Source organism: Gobio gobio (genome assembly GCF_949357685.1).
Source record: "Gobio gobio genome assembly, chromosome: 4".
In the NCBI taxonomy this organism is placed as follows: Eukaryota; Metazoa; Chordata; class Actinopteri; order Cypriniformes; family Gobionidae; genus Gobio; species Gobio gobio.
In genome coordinates, this window is record NC_137100.1 from 20,817,383 (window position 1) to 20,842,242 (window position 24,860).

General features: G+C 37.2%; 1 protein-coding gene across 3 annotated transcripts in view; it reads left to right on the plus strand.

Annotated features, from left to right (window-relative positions):
* abr (ABR activator of RhoGEF and GTPase) overlaps positions 1-24,860 on the plus strand; it is a 453,886-nt gene that overhangs the window by 168,021 nt on the left and 261,005 nt on the right. Inside the window, exon 1 of one of the 3 annotated variants that reach the window (XM_079816092.1) lies at positions 18,388-18,778. The exons of the other annotated variants lie outside the window; for them this stretch is intronic. Coding sequence (XP_079672218.1) covers positions 18,662-18,778 — 117 coding nt within the window. The 5' untranslated portion in view covers positions 18,388-18,661. Of the gene's footprint in view, positions 1-18,387; positions 18,779-24,860 lie in introns of those variants that run through there. 3 annotated transcript variants of the gene reach the window in all.

Here is a 24,860-nt window from a genome sequence, read left to right on the forward strand (position 1 = left end):
TAAAATGAAAATTGACGGACTAAGTTTAAATTTTGTTCTTGCCTGTGTTTTTTTTTCTGTCAAAATGTCAGAAAGCATTTTGTATGATCCATCCGTGTTTTTAAAATTGGTTAAATGACGGACGTTTTACTGTGAACACAGCCCTCATTACATGTCGGATTCAGTCTAAATTATACTTGATATTATTTTTAGAAGAAGTGATTCGTTTTGCTGTTATTGGACTCCTGTCTATTCATTGTCAACTGTTTTCTATAACTATGTTTGTACTGGCTAACATTTATTCAGCTAATGCGTGTCCTTAAAATTTAGGCCTACAATGTTCAAATGCAAAGACAGCACGTCACAAATAGAAGCCCTTTTCCCTGTGGTATTTAGTATCATATTAGGATATTGGAATAATAAACGAAGTAGCTAATCTTAAATGTACACACAATGTTCCTTTGTTTTTGTTTTTTACTGTTTCCTAGGGGTTTCTTAATTTTAGACTAGTTGACCAGCACACATTATATGCAACCTCTCCCCAGTTTGGCAAAAAAAGCATCTCAAAATGCATCAGACTGATGCTTTAAAATATGGAATATTTAAATTTTTCTTACGGGGGAGAAGGCAGCCGGACGCCCCTAGAGGGGTAATATCCTTCTCACCTTTTTCACCCCTGACCCATTTTCATGCCTGTGGCTATTACAAGAATGAAATCAGTATCAACAAAATCGGTCTTTCCATTTATTAAAATCCACTTACACTGTAATTACAATTGCCTAAATAATGCCATGAGATTTTTAGATTTAGGTTCTAAATATAATATTTTAAATATAGAAATATGAAATGTTGGGGGAAATGTAATTATCACAGGCCTATACTATGAAACTGTAAAACTGCCAGTATTTGGTGGCGTAATGGATTCTAGGATCATTCAACTAATTTGTTGTAACCGACTGCTCAGAGATGCAACTCTTCTGCTTTGTTTGAATCTATTTTTGTTGGAATAAAACCAGGTGTGGTGGTATGGGTAAGTTTAAGGGTAAAGTTAGGGACAGGTGTGGTGGTATGGGTAAGTTTAAGCGTAAAGTTAGGGACAGGTGTGGTGGTATGGGTAAGTTTAAGGGTAAAGTTAGGGACAGGTGTGGTGGTATGAGTAAGTTTAAGGGTAAAGTTAGGGACAGGTGTAGTGGTGTGGGTAAGTTTAAGGGTAAAGTAAGGGACAGGTGTGGTGGTATGAGTAAGTTTAAGGGTAAAGTTAGGGACAGGTGTGGTGGTGTGGGTAAGTTTAAGGGTAAAGTTAGAGACAGGTGTGGTGGTATGAGTAAGTTTAAGGGTAAAGTTAGGGACAGGTTTGGTGGTATGAGTAAGTTTAAGGGTTGGGTTAGGGACAGGTGTGGTGGTATGGGTAAGTTTAAGGGTAAAGTTAGGGACAGGTGTGGTGGTATGAGTAAGTTTAAGGGTTGGGTTAGATGTAAAGGAAGTGTCAACAGAGTAATTATAAATGTAACTACAGAAATTAAATACAGATGTAATTACATGATGAATTTTAAAATGTAAGTAAAATGTAAAAACATATACACAATAAGTGCATTGTATCAAATTATTAATTAAAATGTTAATACATAGTTAAGGCCACCTAATATAAAGTGGGTCCCATTTTTTATTGTTCTACTTGTTTTATATATTGTATTAATATTTCACTGGTAATTGACAGGACAGAATAACAAAGAGAGTTCAACTTGACAGAATAACAAGCATCCAGGGACATATTTAATTTTAATAGTATGCTAATATGCAGTGCATTCAGCATCACACAAACACAAGCTAAACCTACATAATTAACAAACGGCCAACTAGCTTACAATGGCTTATACCAAAACAAAGAACTTTTAAACTACTGTTAAAAAAATCATCACAAAACTATAATATTGCCAGAGTGGCAGAGTCTGGATGAACCACTGACTGCAGGAACAATTGTCATCTGAAGAAGTTCAACACCCATGCCATCCCTGGAGACATCCAGAGGATCCACCAAGCGTTGGAGTTGATGAACATCACCTTCATTTAGATCAAGCAGACTTTTAGGGACATTAATGTCCTTTCAGCAATGTTTCGTTCTCATATAATTCACCGTTTTTGAACTGTCGGTTTGAACTGATTAGTTGAATGATTCTAGAATCCATTACGCCGCCAACTATAGGCTACTGGCAGTTATAGTTTCATAAGCCTGTGATAATTAAATTTTTCCCAACATTTCATATTTCTATATTTAAAATGTTAAATTTAGAACATAAATCTAAAAATTATAGGCTATTACATTATTTAGGCAATTGTAATTACAGTGTAAGTGGATATTTCTATATTTAAAATGTTAAATTTAGAACATAAATCTAAAAATGATAGGCTATTACATTATTTAGGCAATTGTAATTACAGTGTAAGTGGATTTTGTTGCTACTGATTTCATTTAATTCTTATAATAGCCATATAGTGTATCGTGGTAAATAAATAGTGTAATTACTTAAAAAGATGGTCAACAATATTTAACTTTACTTTATAAGAGGTGTGCCCTAAAAAGTGAGTATGCAATTTTGAGAACACCAAAGAAAGAGCACGCTCTTTCGTCTGTTTAGATACTTCAAACACAAGTTTGCACTGCCTGTTTGGTTTACCTGTTTACACATCAAAAGCGTGCAATTTGACAGCAAAACGCGTGTCCTCGACGCGTGATTTACAACGCGCGTTTTTAACGCACGCTTTGGGGTCACGGAAAACGCGCGTCGGAAACGCGTGTTTTTTTAAAATAGCAAATCACGCGTTGAGGGCGTCGGAAACGCGCGTTTTCTGTGACCCCAAAGCACACGTTAAAAACGCACGTTTTTATGGTAAATCACGCATCGAGGACACAAGTTTTGCTGTCAAATCGCACGCTTTTGACGTGTCAGTGTATGGCAAGCCAAAAGGCTCAGAATTACGCTACAGATCAATCGCGTTTACAGTCAAACGCCGTAAAATACGCAGTTTTAAACAGTATTTGCGCTGCAAAATACGCTGTTGTGATTACAAACGTCGTAAAAATCGTGTGAAATACATCAATGATGCCGTATTTGACGGCGTTTTAGTGTGCCTGAAATGCGCCGCTTTTTACGCTGTTCAGCTTGCCATATGACGGCGCGCGTTATTTACAGCGTTTTGCTTATAGTATAATGAACCACTCCCACAGATTTCCACAGCCAGTAAGTTTGAACTGTTCTCACCCAATCAATGATGAACTGAGTCAGACTATGGCAAGCCAAAAGGCACAGAATTACACTATAGATCAGGGGTGTAACGATTCGTTTTAACAACGATTCGATTCGTATCACGATTTGATGTTGTCGTTACGATTCAAAGACGATATTGGTTAATTTAGAACGATACGATCCGAAACGATTCAGTGACTTGAAATCGATTCAGTAACTTTTTAGCCAAAAATTGTGTGACTGAAATAAATATCTGGATACTAGTCAGTGCAGGTGAAGTTTCCTAGATTCCTTTTGTTTCTTGTAAGGGAATCAGGTATAAATTAATTATGGATATAAACAAACAAGTAAACAACAATTAATGGCAAATGCATTAAAATTTTATTTGAATAAAGTGCAACCAACAGTTTATGTTGAATTAACAGGAAGTTAACCTTTTCTGCTCTCATTTTCAATATTCAATACATTTTCAATAGAAGCACAGTAAGTGCAACCAACATTTCAACAGTAGGTTAACCTGCTACTTCTGCTTTTGTTTTCCAACATAAAAAATTACAATATTAATATAAAAAATAAAGTGCAACTAACTTCTCTTCAGGTTTAATTAATAGTAGGTTTACCTGCTACTTTTGCTGTTGTGTTTCAACATTAAAATAATATAAATACAATATTAATATCAAAAATAAAGTGCAACCAACATTTCTTCAGGTTGAATAAACTGGCTGAACCTGCTACTACTCTCAGTTTAATAAACAAACAATATTTAACAAAAGATAAAATGTAACCAACTACTCTTCAATGACTCTACAGATTTTTTTTTTTTTCAAAAATATCAACTGATCAACATGATCTGACCGCAGAACACTTCTCTGTGCGTTCACTATGTCGCCAGCAGTACTAAAAACTTGCTCTGCTGGCACACTGGTGCCAGGAATGCACAGGTACCATTTAGCAAGGGTTGAAAGTACAGGTAGCTCTTTCTCCTGGTGGCTTGATAATTTCTCGCTCGTTGGCTTCTCCTCTGCCATCCGCCATGCTATGTTTTGTTTTCTTAGCGCTGGTGCGTGGCGATGATGTCACAGATAGGCAGACTGAATCGAGTAACGTTTAACGCCTTTATAATTAAAAGTGCTAAGAAAAAACTTCCATATAAAGTCTGACGTGCTTAAATCCAATGCGCTATTTCCTATTATCGATACAATCGATCGATTACCTTTTAAAACGATGTTAGATCGATATATGTCGTCCGGAAGGCCAACTTGCCGAGCACAGATCGATGTAGTTAGATCATAGGAATATAAATCGATGTAGTAGATGAATCGTTACACCCCTACTATAGATCAATCGTGTTTACAGACAAACGCCGTAAAAATCGCGCAAAATACATCAGTGACACCGTATTTGACGCCGTTTTAGTGTGCCTGAAAAGCGGCACTTTTTACGCTGTTCAGCTTGCCATATGACGGCGTAAAAAACGCAGTTTTGGTTGCACAGAGCGTGCATTTACGGCATTTTGCTTATAGTATAATGAATCACTCCCACAGATTTCCACAGCTAGTAAGTTTGAACTGTTCTCACCCAATCAGACCAGACAAATTCAGCACGGATCATTTTAGTCAAAGGAGTGCATATGAACTGATAGGGTATTTATCTACAATAGCCTATACTTTTTGGATATTTTCATCTCTACTAGTCAAGTCAACTTTATTTATATAGCGCTTTTAACAATGCAGATTGTTTCAAAGCAGCTTTACAGTGTTAAACAGGAAAATAATGCTGCTTTACAGGTCAGAGGTCATAATAGTTCGGAATATTCGAAGGATCGGCGGCAACACGCCGGAGACGAGTTTATGGAGGATGATGTGTCGATTAAACAATTATTAAATTTTAATATTCGAACAATCGGAGTCATCACGCCGGAGACGGGTTTTAAACCATATTAATTAAAGATCTCACCTCTTTATCATAGCCTACTTTAATGCAATTGCTAAGATTTTATGTTCAGCAATTATCCTACCTACATTCAACTTAACATATACTTTTCACGTTAGTAGCCTAATAACTGGACAACAGCTTTGAGTAATGTTTCCAAAACGAGAAATCGTCCCCAATATAACAAAACAGTGTTTAAAAGCGGTGCGGCATGTGGTCACAAACGGTGGACTTTTTGGTGGAGTCGTTAATTTTACTATAAACGGGACGATCGAAAGGGCAACATATTTTATATTATAATACAATATATTGGATATAACGAAATGTAACAATGTTATTTAAACTATATAATCAATGTAATATGAAACAAACTTAAGTAGAAAATCGGAACACTGTTTAATCCCGGAAGGAGAAGCTTATTATAACAAACCTGCCACATTGAAATGGCAAACAGACTATATTCGTCTGATATTTTCCAAATCTTAAAACACTAATTCATAGGGCATTACATTGGATCTGTGCCGTTCACTGTGCAGTTGTGCCAAGCATATTTTTGCGCATGTTTGTTGTTGTCGTCGAAGTACAAAACTTGTAAATAATATATAGTTTAGCATCCAAATACATCGTGAATATGGAAATATTTGGATTTGTGACAAATGAGAGCGGTAGCTATCGCGCTTTTCTGTTTCGGTTCAGCTTTAAATTAATTCGTTTTGGCTTCATGTTTCATTCTTGTTCTGTTCTGAATACCATTCATTTTAAAGGATTACTTCTAGAGTTAGCTAAAATAGCCTATATCATATTCAGCAAATATTCTTTCAAACCAGACCTGCTAAGAGCGGGACACGAACCAGCGATCATTTCGGTATGGTGGTCAGGCACTAAGCAGGCTATCGATAGAAGTTCGGTCTGAGTATACTCAAGGTGTGTGTGTTCCACTTTATCAGCTTCTGAGTCGCAGTTTCTCCTGGGTGGCTGCACGAGCTGTCAATAAACTGTATTCATTTCGGGATTTTTTTTTGTTCCTGCTACCTTCAACCGACGCGATCATTCTCATTAACCGAAAAGATTATGTTAAATTAGAATGGATAAGTGTCTGTGACCCATTAAAATACCCAGTGATTAGCCTAATTTTAGCCTACAGCATGCCCAAATAGCAGCATAATAAAAAGAACATAAGGATTCATCATCATCATCATCATCACGCAACCGATTCTGTGAACGGAGAAAAACAGGATAAAATCATATAAGAGGAGTAAATAGCCTATGTCTATACGCAAAATTTATTTCACTTTAATAATTAACAAAATGAATGAAAGAAACTGAGATAAGTAATAGGCTAAATGCTGAGTTTCGGTTCATTTTTGCGAGGCAAGTTTGGAAAGGAAAGCGGCAGCTGTTTTTGTTTTATTTTTATATATATTAATTTTGGTTTTATTGTGAGTGTGCACAGATAATATTTATTTACCCTTCAAAGATTCGAATAATACTCTTATGACCATAAATTACGGAGTATGTTAAATTGTTTCCGCTGTTTTTAGAAAATTTAAGTGATCACGTTGGACAAGCCGCACATAACGTTAACTTGACATCGCAGCCTGTTCGTTGTCAAAATAAAATAGTCAACTTAATGTATAAAAAGTTACACTGCTCAATTTGAAGTAGCAAGCCTACTCCGTGATTTATGGTATTGTAGCTTGTCTATTTTAGCATATTTTAGTTTATTTATTATAAGTTGTGTATTTGTTTATTAGGCCTATTATTATTATTATTATTATTATTATTATTATCAGGCTATGTGCATATTTATTTAGAACATTTAGTTAATTATCGTTCGCCTGTCACCACATATAGCAAGAGAAGGGTGAAATGTTTGAATTTGCATGGTGGTTATTAGGGCCCAAGCCCTGAAAGGGCGCAGAGCCCTATTGTTCTTCTAAAGATTATTATTATTTTTTCGACTTCTCGGGCACTTTTGGGGCACTTAACGTGCTCGAAAACCCTTGAAACTTTGCACACGCGTCGGAATGGTCATCAGAGCCGGGCTGAAGCCGGTACCTGGGCGTGGCAGGGGGACTCGACAGCGCTCCCTTAAGTGGGGTCTGAAAACTTGGTCCATATATCAAACACACTTGCACGTACATGTATGAAACTCGGTACACATATAGACCTCACCGGGCCGAACAACTTTCATGCTCTAAGTTATGCGTCAGCCCAACAGGAAGTGAGCTATTATGGGTTGTTCGGAAAACGCATGCTCTGGAATTTAATATACTCCTCCGAGGCCATTGTTTCGATCAGCACCAAACTCGGTCAGCATTAAGACAAGATATTCAGGATGCTAAATTGCGAGCGGATTTTTGATATCTCAAATGGTTTGGCCGTGGTGAAGCAACGAATTTATGGCGAGAAAAGGGAAACAGGAAGTGTGTTACAACTTGTGCAAACATTGACAGATTTGGATGAAACTTCAGCTGTGTGTTCGTTGTAAGAGGCCGATCACATGGATATGACTTTTGTGAGTCAAAGTTATAGCACCACCAACTGGCAGCAGGAAGTATGTCACTTTCAAAAATGCTTTGAATCACCATCTTATTTTCACCCAATTGACTTCAAACTTCATCAGTATAATGTAGGGGTGTAACGGTACACAAAACTGATGGTTCGGTACGTACCTCGGTTTTGAAGTCACGGTTCGGTACGAGTTCGGTACAGCAGATTTACAAAATTGCTTTTTATTTATTTTTTATATTTAATAGTGGTTTACTGGGGGAAAAAAGTGTCTGTCCTTGAATGAATTAAATTATATCTAAAAGTTTATTTAAGATATTTCTTTAAATTATATTTTGTACGTTAATATTAAAGGTTCACAACAGAGCCCAAACTATTAGCCTAAATTCAGTTGCTATTCATTTTTAGGTATAATAATCAACACTCAAATAACACATTGTATGCAAACATGTAAACTTCAGGCAAAAACATAAGGCAGTTTTTGCATTAACTTCTAAATCTAATTATAAAATAGTTTTTTTCTCCAAATCGTTGTTGAAAAATATTAATTTATATACAATGTCTGTCATTTTCAAGACAGGTTTATTTAACATCCATGAAATAATCAAGACATCACTAACAGGTTAAGTAGAATATAATGAGTTGATTTCTCTAGTGAATAAAAGTCTGTGGACACTGAATTACTGCCTGAGGTGAATGTGACGCTAACGTTACATGACATTGTTTAGTTTACACGCAGTTATATTGACGTCTTTCCGCCGTTGAAACACTGATTGAGCGATTACCCCACATATATACATGACAGTAAGTTGTAATGTATCCTCATACCTTCAGATCGTCATTCATGTTTATTCTTTAGTAAGAGAAGATCGATCGCCTTCACAGATGATCGCGTTCACGCGCGTGTGCGTCGCGCGGCCGCTTGAACTGTGATCAGTGACCAGTCACGCCACATAGAGCGTCAAAACGGCATTTATCGTTTGAATTTCGTGATAAAATGAACTTAATACTTAATATGTTTGTGTGGGAACTTGGATTGAAGTGTGTTCCGCCGACTGTGAACTGTTAAAGATTGCATTCGGAAACCGTTTGATAACGTTACACGTGTGCACCGTTCACAAATGATCGCGTTCACGCGCGCGCGCGCCGTGCGGCCACTTGAACTGTGTTCAGTGATCACTGATCAGTCACGCACATTAAAGAGCATCAAAACGTCATTTATCGTTAGAATTTCGTGATAAAATGAACTGAATACTTAATATGTTCGTGTGGGAACTCGGATTGAAGTGTGTTCCGCGCTTACAACAAGCCGACTGTTAACTGTTAAAGATTACATTCATAACCGTTCGGTACACGCGTGCACCGTACCGGAAGCCCTGTACCGAAACGGTTCAATACAAATACGTGTACCGTTACACCCCTAGTATAATGTGTAAACATGACATTTAGAGACGTATGAAATGGATTCCTGATATTTTAAATACTGTTGACATGGCAACGTGTCAAAGATTAATAATCTTTTGGCTGTTTTGAGGCTCTTAGCATGCTTGAAATTGCTTGAAACTGCTTGAAACTCAAAACACACATCAGAGATGTCAGTCAGTACACATGGGCAAAGCCTCAGAAACGGGCGGGGATGAGGGGCTCTATAGCGCCACCTTTTGACAAAAGTGGGGGGGGGGTTAGTTTTATCTTCAGTCACCAAACTCGGTACATATATTGTTCTCTTCGAGCCGGACAACTTTCTAATTTACAGTCATTAGCTCCGACCAACAGGAAGTCAGATATTTTGGTTTGAGCGTGAATATTTGGATAATTCGGGCTCTGAGTTTTTACGTTCTCCTCGTAGGCGATTTATTCAATCACCACCAAACTCGGTCAACATGAAACAAAGATAAGGAAAATGCTAAAATGCGAACGGATATTGGATATCTCAAACGGTGTTGCCATGGCGAGGGATTAAGTAAGGACAAAAAAGGGGAAAAGAAATTCTCTCATATCTTGTAAAATAATATTTTGATTTAAATTAAATTAAGATTGTATGTTCGGTAATTGAACCAACTGGCAGCAGTCACTTTCAAAAATGCTAGATCACTGTCTTGTTTTCACCCGATTTACTTCAAACTTCATCAGTATAATGACAAAACATGGCAGATATAGACATACGAATGAATTCCTGATATTTTAAATACTGTTGCCATGGCAGTGTGTCAAAGTTTAATCATCTTTTGGCTGTTTTTGAGGCTCGTAGCATGCTTGAAATTGCTTGAAACTCAACACACACATCAGAGATGTCAGTCAGTGGAAATGGGCAAAGCCTCAGAAATGGGTGTGTTGGAGGGGTGTTTATTACAACATAATCATGGTTTATGAAGACATTTCATGTGTCCCTGTAAATCAAAATAGCTTTAAAAACATACTAAACAATGTTTTAATAAAAATGCAGAATGTTTTCTGTGATGGTAGGTTTAGGGGTAGTGTGTGTGTGTGTGTGTGTGTGTGATATGTAGGTTTAGGGGTAGTGTAGGGGGATAGAATGTACAGTTTGTACAGTATAAAAACCATTAAGTCTATGGAATGCCCTCTGCCTGTCTTTCCCCTTCCCCCTCTCTCTCACCCTGTGAGTTTGTGTGTGTGCCTTTCTCTCAGTCCTTCCCCTCCCCCCTCACTCTCACTCTATCACTGTGTGTGTGTGTGTGTGTGTGTGTGTGTGTGTGTGTGTGTGTGTGTGTGTGTGTGCGTGTGTGTGTGTGCGTGTGTGCGTGCGTGCGCGTGTGTGTGTGCGTGTGTGTGTGTGTGTGTGTGTGTGTGTGTGTGTGTGTGTGTGTGTGTGCTAGGGGTGCACCGATCCGATATTAGGATCGGATATCGGCCGCGATACTGACAAAATAGCTGGATCGGGGATCGGAAAAATTAACAGATCCACAAGCCGATCCAGGTGTTTTTTTCCGTCGCAGCAGAACCTACGTCATTCGTCAGCTTCACGTGTGTCGCAGGCTAGAAGGGAGCGAGCCAGAGAGTCGGCTGTGTGGAGGAGATATTTCACGCTTGCCACGCCAACTAGTTCGTCGCTGTTTCGAGGGTATTACTGCAAAGTCAGGGTCTTTCCTGCATTGACATTTTTTTGACGGCCAAAGCCTAATTTGATGAGTTATTGTGATTTACGAGTGATGTAGAACAGATGCTGCGCTTGTGACTGAGTGACAGAGAGACCGATCTGAGAGCTCCTCCCCCGCGCGCGCTCTCTGGGTCTTCAAAATAATCAGTGTTCGCTCTCATATTTCACATATTAATCCAAATCAAAAGCTCGGAAGACCGAAACCATGTTGCACGTGACACATTCGGACAATTTTGTCCTTGAATTATCACTGGGTGTGAATTGCGCTCAAAAAACATTGACTCTTCTCTGACCAGCTGACATAAAGCATACTTTCAATAAGCGGGAGACAAATTATATCCAGTTATGAAGTGTTTTCTGTGTGTTGACATCTTTCGCGATGTTCTAACAGACGGGATTCGCACACAACGCGCACACAACTAATGTCCGATTCGTGACCTAATGACTCCTTTGAACCGAATCATTTTAACGACTGGCCAGAACAACTGATCTGTCCAACACTGAACTCATGAACTCAGTTTAATCATTTACTCAGAACGCAACTGAAATGAGAACACAAGTGTGCTTACCCATTTTAGCAAGAGTGGGTAGTAAGAATTATTTTTAATTATCAACAGTATTTCATCTTATTTCTGTTGACAATGTGTAGTAAAATAAATAGGCCTAGCCTACAATCATTTAATCTGGAGTGAGGTGAAACCAGAACAAAGTTGTTATTAGCTAGCTGAAAATTTTTATTAAATTGCATATGGTAGAAAATTAGACTATTTGTTAATTTGTAATGCTACTTTTTAATATTGATATGATTATATACCAAAACAATTATCTGTAGTGTAAAAAATGTTTGGTAACTGTCAGATTACTATTGTATGTTTGACCAATACACTGTTTTTTGTTTCCACTGCTACATTTTATTTATTTAAAGAAGTTAGATTACATTCTATTTTAGATTTGAATGCACAATTGTTTTTTAAATAAATAAGAATTCAACACCTTACATACATCTGTTATTTTGTCTTAGTTATGTTTAGTTAGTAAAGTCTGGTGCCTTTAGTCTCTTCAAGGAAGGTATAAGGTGGAAGATATACAGTTTATTATTAATTCAACAATATATCGGATCGGTATCGGGTATCGACAGATACACAAAGCCCAGGCATCGGTATCGGTATCGGGACTGAAAAAGTCGGATCGGTGCACCCCTAGTGTGTGCGCGCGTGTGTGTGACTTTCTCAAAACGTCATGTGATGTGTTTGCCAAGATCACGGATGTTGCAAATTAATTATTTACTGATATAATATAAATGTATTAAAACATAAATTTCACATGATTTTATAAAAGTGGCTATTTATATTAAATTTCCATAAAATGTAGACATGCATCTTACTCTTACCTGACACTGATATTAAAATCATCTTTGCTGTTTCTGTGATTTGGCTCCATTTATTACATTTTAATAAACTTTTTTTTATTGCCTACCACCCATATTGAATTGAAAGCTTTTGGTGCATAAGATTGGTGAACAAACGGTAGCTAAGGTAGATCAAAAACACATGAAGAGAAGTGTTAAGATAAATCAACATCAGCATTATTACGATATTCTGCACTCATTTGAAATTGACCATTAACATCATCTGACATGAAATTAAATAATTTAAATTAACTGATCTCATAAATATGACCTTTGTGGTTCACGGCCATAGCAGCACCAACTGCTGCAGTTAATGTGGTGAATTCAGATGACTTTGACATAGTCCTTTTATGTTTTCCCATTTTAAATGCCTTTTGCCTGCCGTGCACAGTTAAGCTGATGCCTCCGGCGTGGCGGTGCCACCAGCTTGGGCCAGTCATTCCTGCTCGTAGCTTTAATTATTATTATTATTATTATTATTATTATTATTATTATTATTATTATTATTATTATTATTTTACCATTTCGTTATTATGGCTCTGACGTTTGTTGAAAATATGAACTGAATTTAGAAATGACTTAAAAACTTTGCGTTTAATAAACAAAATATATTTTTTTTAACCAAGACAGCATTTGGAGTGAAGTGCGTGCAAAATAATCTGTTCCCTGAATCCACGGCCTTTGTTGTTATTGTGAGTGTACACAAATAAAAGTAGATAGTTTATAGTTTATATTGCACTTATCTGTATGACTAAAAATGAGTATTGTGAGTTGTTTCTGATGTCATAAAGGAAAAAATCCACCAGAATGCGCCAGTGCTTCTTTGGACAGAGGGTTAAAGTAAACTTAGCCTATTTAGTTTCATAGTTAGGCTATGTTTAATATTAGCCTATGATAGTATTATTTTTTAATTTCATATGTTGATTATGAAAAGTGAGCAGCATGAGTAAGCTACATCATAAGATGCCCATATATCTGGGGACATGGAAGTGAGGTCAGACATGATTTTGACTACTGCATTAAGTCTTTCTTTAAAGTGAATTTCGTTTTGTATAAATTGTATTTACTTTTTGATGAATGTTTAATCAACTAATTGCCTGTATTATATTTAATAAATAAGAAGCAAACCAAGAACGTTTGGAATGAATTGACGTGCCTATAACACTGGCCTGTTTCCACAGCCTTTGAGAAAGACTGAAACTATAGCATCTTTCTGTTTTTAATACATTTCTTGAATATATGTCTTAATTACAGTAGGCGGCCTTGTAAAGTGAAGTGTTGATGTAAACTATAGGCTGCCCACACGACTGTAATCATGGCCGTAGTCAGCTCACCGGTATTTTTCAGAGGTGTAGCTATATAATAAATGTTGTAAAATAATTTTAACCAGATTAGGCATAGAATAATGAATGTGTGTGCACATTTTGTGAATTAATTTATTAAACGTATTTACCTAGTGTTCGTAGCCTTCAGTGAATTAATAAATAGGCTAAAAATATCAGTTGACCCTATGTTTACTTTCTTCACTGAGGCGAAAATGAATAGACTATCAGCCAGAGCTCAGCTTTAGGATGGTAAGAGACAGGACAAGAGAAGGAGACTGAGAGAAAAAGAAAGAGTGATGGAAATGAGTGCGTGATGAAAAAGGAGAGAACAGGTGTGACAAGATAAAAGCTATTATTATTTATTTATTTTTAGCATTCAAACACCTTAAAATGCACATATTTAAATCAGAGAAATACAAATTTTCTTCCAAACCCCCTAAATACCTTGAATTTGGGAACTTAAGGCAGTTTTATACACTTCTATAAGGTTCTATATTGCACCAAAAATGGTTCTTGGCTCGTAATCATAGGGGAACCTTTTTTAGTGCTATATAGCACCAATTTTGGTGCTTCAGTGGTTCTTCAGCGGTTCTTCAGAGGTTCTTCAGCGGTTCTTCAGAGGTTCTTCAGTGGTTCTTTGACTAAGGTGCTATATAGCACCTCTGAAGAACCACTGAAGCACCAAAATTGGTGCTATATAGCACTAAAAAAGGTTCCCCTATGATTACGAGCCTTTTTTTTTTAGAGTGTAGTCAAAAGTTGTTGCTGTTTCTCGAAACATGTTGGCTTTGACCTTATATCTGGAGTTAATGCATTTATGATGTTAATGTGTTGCAGCTTGGAATATTTATAGGCCTACTTAATATTAAAATTGAATTTTCAGACATTATATACTCATTGTATCTCTGTGCTTTGACTATTTAGTAAAAAAAAAAAATTATGTGGTAGAAAACGTTATGGCACCAAGATCAGCTAATATCTTTGTTATTAGTTATTTGTATAATATCTCAGTTATTAGGCTACTAACGTGAAAAGTATATGTGTAATAAGTTGAATGTAGGTAGGATTGCTGAACATGAAATCTTAGCAATTACTTTAAAGTAGGCTATATAAAGAGGTGAGATCTTTAATTAATATGGTTAGTAGAGGTGAAAATATCCAAAAGGTATAGGCTATTGTAGATAAATATAGGCCTACCCTTTAGTTCATGTAGGCACTCCTTTGACTAAAATGATCAGTGCTGAATTTGTCTGGTCTGACTCAGTTCATCATTGATTGGGTGAGAACAGTTCAAACTTACTGGCTGTGGAAATTTGTGGGAGTGGTTCATTATACTATAAGCAAAACGCCGTAAATAACGCGCGCTCTGTGCAACCAAAACTGCGTTTTTTACGCCGTCATATGGCAAGCTGAACAGCGTAAAAAGCGGCGCTTTTCAGGCACACTAAAACGGCGTCATTGATGTATTTCGCATGATTTTTACGGCGTTTGTAATCGCAACTGCGTATTTTGCGGCGCAAATACTGTTTAAAACGCCGTATTGTACGGCGTTTGACTGTAAACGTGATTGATCTATCGCGTAATTCTGAGCCTTTTGGCTTGCCATATCAGTGTGCAATCAGACGCCCGTCCAAGCGTATACATGAACACTTTGGCTTGCCATAAATTCATTTGTGCGTCCACAGCGAATTGGATGCGCGTATACATTGAGCGTTTGAAACGAAATAGATGCGCCAGCAGAAATATGTCATAAAACACCACTATGCCTCTTTTCATTTTCATTAAAAAAATATATGAAACATTAATAGCCACACATATGTGGGCAGTGTTGTGAGGAGCTCTGAGAGCCTTATATAACCACTGCACAGAGACTCACACCATCATCAGAGGCCTGTTTCTACAGACTCGCTTCACCACATCAAATGAATGAGAGATTAACTAGTGTACCATTCATTTATATCAGTGCCCATTGATGGTAATGTTGTGTCAACCAGTATACTGGTTCTGTGAGAAAAAGAGAAGCCAAAGTAATATGCCATCTTGCTGAGATCTAGTTCCTTTTTTGAGCAATAGATGTACATCATTAGGGATTCCTCACCGACTTCTGTTCAAGGATTACCATGTCATTTTTCTAAATGTAATTCCATGGTGATGATTATAATGATCATAAAAATGAGTTTGTCAGGTGGATTAACTGAGTTTGTCAGGAAGGTTAATAAATAGCTTGACATCTGTCTGTTGAATGAGTGTGATGTGTGGTTGGGTGTGGTCAGTCAAAAGTAGGTGGATACATTTCAGCCAACCAGACTTTGACCTTACTCTGCTCACACACTCACTTGCAAAATGTGTGCGTGCACTGCAGGCAGTCTATCACTCTATAAGAGTTTTAACTTCTTTATGAATCTATAATTCCGCCTCCCCTTAAAACATCACAAAGGGTCTATGACCGTAATGTGAATTGAGAGTATTTCAGTGATGCATTGAGTGTTATACCTTAAATAAAAATGCCAGAATTGTCTTGGTACCACACTATAATAACTTTCAGTAACTTTAACAACCATTATAACTTTTTGCCATATCCTAGATTCGTTGTGCCGCTGTATTGTTTGATAGAGAGAGATACACTGCATCTATATAGCAAAAATATTATCTAAAAATTATACAAGACCATTTTGTTCTATTAAAAATATACTTCTGTTCATAAGTTTACATACCTCTTGCCGAATCCATCCATCCATCTTCCTATAGCGTTATTCCCGCTCATTTGCAGGGTCTGCTTCACTCAAATATTTGACTTGGGACACATTAATTCTCACACACTCTCCTATGACAGTTTGGTATATCCAATCACCTAACCTACCATGACCGGAGCACCTGGAGGAAACTATGAAACTTGCTGTGAGGCGACCGTGCTACCCACTGAGCCACCTCTAAGCCCATATACCCCTTGCCGAATCTGTACGATTTTTTTTTAGTACTGCCCTGATGATGATGAAGCTCTGATATTTACACAGAATACAAGAGATTTTGGTTTCAAACAAATTCTGTTATTTTGAATTTTCTATTCATCAAAGAATCCTGGGGAAAAAAAGCAACAGTTTCCACATAAATATTAAGCTGCACACCTACTTTTAAAGTTGATAATAATAAGATATGTTTCTGGAGCACCAAACCAGCATGTTAGCAGGGTTTCTAAAGGATCATGTCACAATAAAGACTGGAGTAATGTCTGCTTTGCCATATAGGAATACATTACATAAAAAAAAAGTAAACTGTTATTTTAAATTTAGTAGCTAATATTTCACAATATTACTGTTTTTACTGTATTTTTTTATCATTATCTGGATGAGCATAACAGACTTCTTTCAAAAACATTTTTGAACTTTTTGAACCAAACTTTTGAACAGAAGTGTGTATTCCAAATGACACAATAATAACTTACACAAATGGTGATGCTCAAAAGTTGACATTCTTAATACTGGTGGTCCATGAAGGAGTTAATAGACTGATTAAACAAAAAAAGACCTTGTAAACAGTCGGCTCAATTAGGTTCATTGGTTGTGTCCCAAATTATGTATACATGCACTTAAACTACACTATGTACTCTAACGTCTAGTTTATGAATTTTAGATGGGTAATTTGTCACCCAGCATCGGAGTCGGATAGCCAATAGTGTTGGATAGTGTCCAACATTCCACAATTTGTTTTTGTTTTTATGCAGTTAAATTAGTGTATCATCTGTGTATTTAAAGTGCACTTCTTCTGATTGGAATTTTCACTATTATAATGGAATAGAATGGTTCACAAGCATGCAAAGTGGAACACACTTATTAGCTAAAATTAAAGTCTAGTTAATTTCAACAAATTTGAGGTTGTTGATTTGTACTGTTACCCTCTTAAAAAATAAAGGTTCTTTATTGGCATCAATAGATGCTTTTCCACCGTCACGAAATGCGTTGCAAGGTTGTAAATTCAACCAAAATTAATAAAAATGCAATTTTGACGGTTTTTGCTCTATTTGGCTAATGAAAATAGTTCCAAACCAAGTGTTTCGTTCTTCAATGATTCACTGTTTTTGGACGAATCGGGTGAGTGAATGAGTCAGTGACCGATTCGTAAAGTCAGTGGACACTTGCTTCCTTCATGAATGAATTGGCCGGTTTGAACTAATCGGCTGAATGAATGATTCTATGATTCACTTATTACAACTTGCTGCCACCTACTGGTGGTTTTAGCTTTATACCGTATATAATAATGTCATTTCTTTTTCCCCAACATTTCATATTACTATATTCAAAATGTTATATTTAGAACATTCATCGCATTACATTATTGTAATTGCAGTGTAAATGGATTTTGATAAATGGTAATATGGATTTAGTTTTGTTGGTTAATTGGTTTAACAGCCCTATAGTGTATAGTGTTAAATAGTGTAATTAATTAAAAGATTATCAACAATATGTACTTTACTACAACTTTACTTTTTATAAATAATAAAAAGTCTGGTCAACAGTCTAATTTATAGAAATACCTACAGAAATAAAATACATCTGTAATCACATGCAGGTATTTTTTAAATACACTTGTAAACAATAAATGCATTGTATCAAATTATTTATTTGAATGTTTTGTACATAGCAGTCAAAGACGCTTAATATAAAATGGGAACAACAAAGATAGATAGAAAATAAGAAAGTTACATGTTAAGGCCAAAAAGGAAAATGGTGGACAGTCTCTTAACCCAGGGCACCCGGAATTGACACACCAGGAAGACAGAACTGCAGTCAGGGGGAGGGACAGTCTCTCTCTCTGTGTGTGTGTGTGTGTGTGTGTGTGTGTGTGTGTGTGTGTGTGTGTGTGTGTCTGTGTGTGTGTGTGTGTGTGTGTGAGTGAGTGCGTGCAGAGGCGGGCCATTCGATGTGTGTATACGAGAGAGAGGAAGCAAGTAGCTGTTGCCTGTGTTTGTGTGAGAGGGAGGACACGTTACTGTTCCAGAGAGAGAGAGAGAAAAAACCCTCCTGGACAGAAGAGGTAGAATTACAGTGGAGGCATTGATGTATCACGGGCGGCTTGTCAAAACTTGAAAGGAAGGAAAGCAGCGAGGGAAACAGTGGGAGAGGAGAGAGAGGGAATATCTGCCAGCATGGAGGAGGATGAGGATGAGGTGCTGGGTCTTTTGGACAAAGTTCTTGAGGATGAAGATTTGTTTGACAATGAGATGGACTTGGACTGTCCATTCACCTCAATGAAACTCTTTAAGGTGAGAGAGAGAGACAGGCTGAGAGGTGAAGAGACAAGACAGTACTTCTCTCTTCCCCTGCTGGCTTGCTGAGGTTTTTCTCTGTCTCAATAGCTAAAAATAGTGAGTTGGAAAGTATTAAACCTTTTCGCGACGTGGCGTTAGTGTTTGTTCATTTCCCTTTTGCTTTGTACCAGTCAAATGTTGCAACGGTGGGCCTTTATGCTCTTAATGATCTTTTTCCTGCTCTAACACTCGTCGAGACAGAAACCACTCAGATAAATGTAGAAATTGGGCCAGTTTTTGCACAAATACAGATGTTTATTCTCCAACTGTTACTGTGATGTTGACTCTTTGGCATTGCATTCGCTTTACCATTTGATTTGGGATGTTTAGTGTCTTTATAAGAGCACCCATGCTTCCTCAGACTCCACCAGCAATAACTTCATTTTGTGGCTGTCATTAGCACAATCATATTTGCTCTATAGTCAGACACTCACATTCAGAGCACACAGGCCATAAACACACCATTCTTGTAAAAAAAAACAAAAAAAAAACATTCACAATGCATTGTGTGCACGGTCATACATTTTTTGTTTAATGCCGTGCTTCTAAACAGGTTTGGTTTAGAACTGACATGAATCATGTGAGTTTGAGTGTTGTCCATGCACACAGAAGATGCACAATATAGTGAGCTGAAAAAGACAATTTAGCTGTTGAGCAGCACATGTTTTGAATGAGGACCGAGATAAAGAGGAGCAGTTCCTTGTTTACTCCACATTCCACAATAATATTTTAGATTATGACATGAAAATGTAAGTAGTAAGAATAGGCAAACCAGCCCACCCCCAATCTCTCTGATATTTTTGTGTATCCATGAATCTATGCCTGTTTCTATCTCTCTTTTTGTCTCTCTTACATGAACGTTTAAACATTTGGAGTTGGTAAGATGTTTTTTTATTATTATTATTGTTTTTGATTGAAGATTCTTATGCTCACCAAGCTTCATTTACTTGATCAAAAAATACGGTAAAACAGTAATACAGAAAATGACTGTTTAAAATAACTGTTTTCTATTTTTATATATTTTAAAATGTACTTTATTCCTTTGATGGTAAAGCTGAATTTTCAGCAGCCATTATTCCAGTCTTCAGTGTCACATGGTCCTTCAGAGATTATTCTAATATGGTGATTTGATTCTCAAGAAACGTTATAAGATTTTATTATTATTTTATTATTATTATATTATCATTATTTATTTAAAATATAAATTTTGTAGCAATGTCTTTACTGTCACTTTTGGTCAATTTAATGCATCCTTGCTGAATAAAAGTATTAATTTCTTTGAAAAATTTAAATCTTACTGAACCCAAAATTTTACTAATAAAATTCCTAAATTCAGAGGCCAGTTGGCTGACTTCAGCTTGTTTGTTTTTTTGTTTGTCTTGCAGACTCAAACATACATCAGCTACATGAGCACTACAGCTCAATGTGAGAAGAGCATGTGCAATAACCATTGTGTCACAGCTCTGACCAGTTACAGATATTTTGATGTGTTCAGTCAAAAACAGATGATTTTCTCACAGATGAAAATGAGGCAACAAAAAAGACAACAATTTTCCATTATTAGTGACCAATGCATTTCTTGCTGTACATTGTTTAGCCAGTCTAGAAACTTCTCAGTCTCTGTTACTTCCTCTTCTGTCCTGTTTGCTTATTTCTCTGTCTCTCACAAATGACACTAACTGTGTTTATAAATAATTTTCTTCCTGTGTCGTCATCCAATATCTTATCACTATCAGCACTGGGCACTGTACTAGAAGTCACTGCTATTCATTAAAGGTCCCATGGCATGACATTTTCATTTTTATGAGGTTTTTTAACATTAATATGAGTTCCCCTAGCCTGTATATAGTCCCCAAGTGGCTAGAAATTTCGATAGGTGTAAACCGAGTTCTGGCTGTCCTACTCTGCCTTTGATAAAATGAGAGCTCAGACGAGCCGATCTGGAATCTTCCCTGTTATGTCGTCATACGAGAAAAGGTTACCTCCCCTTCCTCTGCTTTGCCCACCCAGAGAATTTGGAGAAAATGGATTCAGTTTATCAGTCGCGATGTCAGCACAGGCTTTACAAACAAACTTTTAACATATGGATTTGACAGCACCGCCACAAACAGTGAGTAACAATGTTCATTAATGCCTGATCTGTGATCAGTGATTTCTGATGTGTAGCTAATCATTCAAGTTTACACAGACTTTCTTTCAAAATCGTTTAATACTGTCAGTCACGGCGCTGGCCGTCTTGATGCCCTAAGCGTAACCCCCGTTTCACACTGCAAGCGTGAGCAGTGCGTGAGCGTCACGTCAGCATAACTACACCGTGACTGCAGCTGCAGACGCGCAAGAGTATTCACACTGGAAGCGTTTGTACAGCGTCACAGCAGCGGCTCCAACGCTACATATAATGCTCACTTATATCATATGCGAGTATTTCTTTATAAAGACAATTAGCCTATATTTGTTTTTAGAAGTTGGTCATTTATAAACTTGATAGTCTTGAAACTTTGTTAACATGGGGAGGCGTAGGCTAGCCTACTACAACATTCGCATGTAAATGGTAAACGATAAACACAAACAAGAAAACTTGGAAAACTTGCTCCAATCATGTGGTTTCATTCATACTTAACTTCAATATGTTTACAAGACCGCAAACTCCGCCGACTTGATTTGGGTAGTGCTAGAGCCTAGACCTGTCTGTGTAGCCTACATAATAAACCAAACTAATGTTTATATATCATCTTTGCTGGCTATCTTAAGTTATATATATATATATATATATATATATATATAGTACACACACTATACTTTCACACAAACTGAATAATTAAAACAGTTTAAAAGGGGTAAATGTTCTACAGATATATTTTATTCTTCATTTTCTTTTCTGACATACTCCAGTTCTTGTTAAAACACACTACACGTGCTTCTTGTGTGCATTTTGAGCACTTTTTGTGTGAAATTGTATTTATTTTGTCATCAAAAGTGTGCTTTCACTTTAATTGAGCGTCAGCAGAGCAGCAAAAATAGGCTCGGCGCCGAAACCCCCGCTTCACTGCTGCTCACGCGACGCTCCTGCTTGACGCTCACGCGCTGCTCCTGCTCCCGGTGTGAATGCACTCATTGATTAACATGGGCGGCGGAAAAAATACGCGCTGCTCACGCGCTGCTCACGCGCCGCTCACACTTGCGGTGTGAAACGGCCGTAATGCATCAGTGAATCAAGCCAGTGACTAAAACGATAAAATTCACATTGTTTCTGTTAGTAGCATGAAACAAATACGTTATTTAAATGATTAAACTACAGAAAGCGATCAAAGGACACTCTCTTTATAATGTTCGGATCTGTCAATCACACGTCGCGAGTTTATCTGCACACTTGTCCAAACTGCCATAATAACAAATGACACTGTTATGCTGCACAACAAAGCTCTTACTGTATTCATGTGGACGTCGTTTTTGCTGTTAGTTGTGGTGAAAGCATTTTGTGAGAGAAATAACGTTGCAATGACGAGATCACTGCATTCACGTGATCAACAAGACTGCTCATCACAGCAGCTGTTCATGGGATGGAAAAATATCTAACAATAATGCTATAATCAACACTTTTGACGATTTGTTCATCTCGGCGGCTGTGATGGTAAAAGAACGTAGTTTAGAGGGGTTCCACATGTTACAAAGTTTGTAGAATAAGGAGGAAGACGACAGGGTCGCGTGGCTGGGACTCGTGTTTATTCAGAGCTCTCAGATACAAACAAAATAAACTTGCGCTCTCAACAACTCGGTACAATAAAACTTTCTCAGCTATCTTTCCCCAGCTCTCCATCTCTTTGCTTCACAAGTGCCCAGTCCGTCTCTCTCTGTACTGGCAGTGCTTGCCGAGTCTGACGGTGTCTCGCTAAACCACACCCTCTCCGCCACAAAACAAGTCCTCACATGTACTGACAGGGGAGCAGAAACTCATTAAATATGCAAATCTTATCCAATCTAGCCGTGGGCGTTTACTTCCAAGTCTTCAGTGCGCTACCGCCCATCTAAACCGACCGTTTTTCAGAGAGCCTCAAAACCAAGGTAGAAAATAGCTTACTAATAGATTACTTATTCATTATGATGTTTTTGAATGTAAAAACCACGCGGATGTCATAAGTTGACCACAGACAACAGTATGAAAAAAAAAGCTAGTTCTTGACACCTTTAAGTTAAAAGCCGCTCAGTAAAACTTAAATTCTGAACCTCAACACACACTAATTCAAATAGCTCTCACTTAAAATTAATGTCATTGCATTAGGTTCAAAGGTATTTTAAAAAGAAATGAGTTGGTTGTACTTGTTTTGACATATATGCAATGACATGCATAAATCGATAGGGACCCCAAAATGCTGTAATTATTTAATCACCCTCATGGTGTATGACCTTCTTTCTTCTGTCAAGTCAAGTCACCTTTATTTCTGTAGTGCTTTTCACAACACAGATTGCTTCAAAGTAGCTTTACAGTGATGATAGGAAATTAATTTTGTTTTAGATGAAAAGCTAAAGTAAGTTTTTGATTAATTAATTTCTGTTGTAAAAACTGATTTCAAAATGTAAAAACGCATGTAAAAAATATATTGCACAAAAATGAAAACTTATTATTGTAAGTGTGAATCAAAAAATTTAAAGCACATAAAAAAAATAAGCCAGATTTCATCTCTTAAATGTCTTAGTGTGTGTTTTGGTCATAATTTAGACTTTTTAAAATCTAATTTCAGCTTTTTATCTCGTAATTAGGACTTTTAATCATAATTTAGATTTTTAATTTCACACTGCAAGCGTGAGCAGTGCGTGAGCGTCACGTCAGCATAACTACACCGTGACTGCAGCTGCAGACGCGCAAGAGTATTCACACTGGAAGCGTTTGTACAGCGTCACAGCAGCGGCTCCAACGCTACATATAATGCTCACTCATATCATATGCGAGTATTTCTTTATAAAGACAATTAGCCTGTATTTGTTTTTAGAAGTTGGTCATTTATAAACTTGATAGTCTTGAAACTTTGTTAACATGGGGAGGCGTAGGCTAGCCTACTACAACATTCGCTGTTGTAAAATTAATTTCTGTTGTAAAAACTGATTTCAAAATGTAAAAACACATGTAAAAAATATATTGCACAAAATGAAAACTTATTATTGTAAGTGTGAATCAAAAAAATTTAAAGTACATAAAAAAATAACAAGCCAGATTTCATCTCTTAAATGTCTTAGTGTGTGTTTTGGTCATAATTTAGACTTTTTTAAATCTAATTTCAGCTTTTTATCTCGTAATAAGGACTTTTAATCATAATTTAGATTTTTAATTAGGGCCCAAGCCCTGAAAGGGCGCAGAGCCCTATTGTTCTTCCTCAGATTATTCTTTGTTTTTTTTTTTTTTTTTTTTTTTTTTTTTTTTTTCGACTTCTCGGGTACTTTTGGGGCACTTAACATGCTCGAAAACTCTTGAAACTTCGCACAGGCATCGGAATGCGCGGCCATCAGAGCCGGGCTGAAGCTGGTACCCGGGCGTGGCAGGGGGGCTCGACAGCGCCCCCTTAAGTGGGGTCTGAAAACTTGGTCCATATATCAAACACACTTGCACGTACATGTATGAAACTCGGTACACATATAGACCTCATCGGGCCAAACAACTTTCGTGCTCATAGTTATGCGTCAGCCCAACAGGAAGTGAGCTATAATCGGTTGTTCGGAAAACCCATGCTCTGGAATTTAATATACTCCTCCGAGGCCATTGTTTCGATCATCGCCAAACTCGGTCAGCATGAGGAGAACATATCCAGGATGCTAAATTGCGAGCGGATTTTTGATATCTCAAACGGTTTGGCCGTGGCGAAGCAACGAATTTATGGCGAGAAAAGGGAAACAGGAAGTGTGTAATAACTTGTGCAAACATTGACTGATTTGGATGAAACTTCAGCTGTGTGTTCGTTGTAAGAGGCCGATCACATGGATATGACTTTTGTGAGTCAAAGTTATAGCGCCACCAACTGGCAGCAGGAAGTGTGTCACTTTCAAA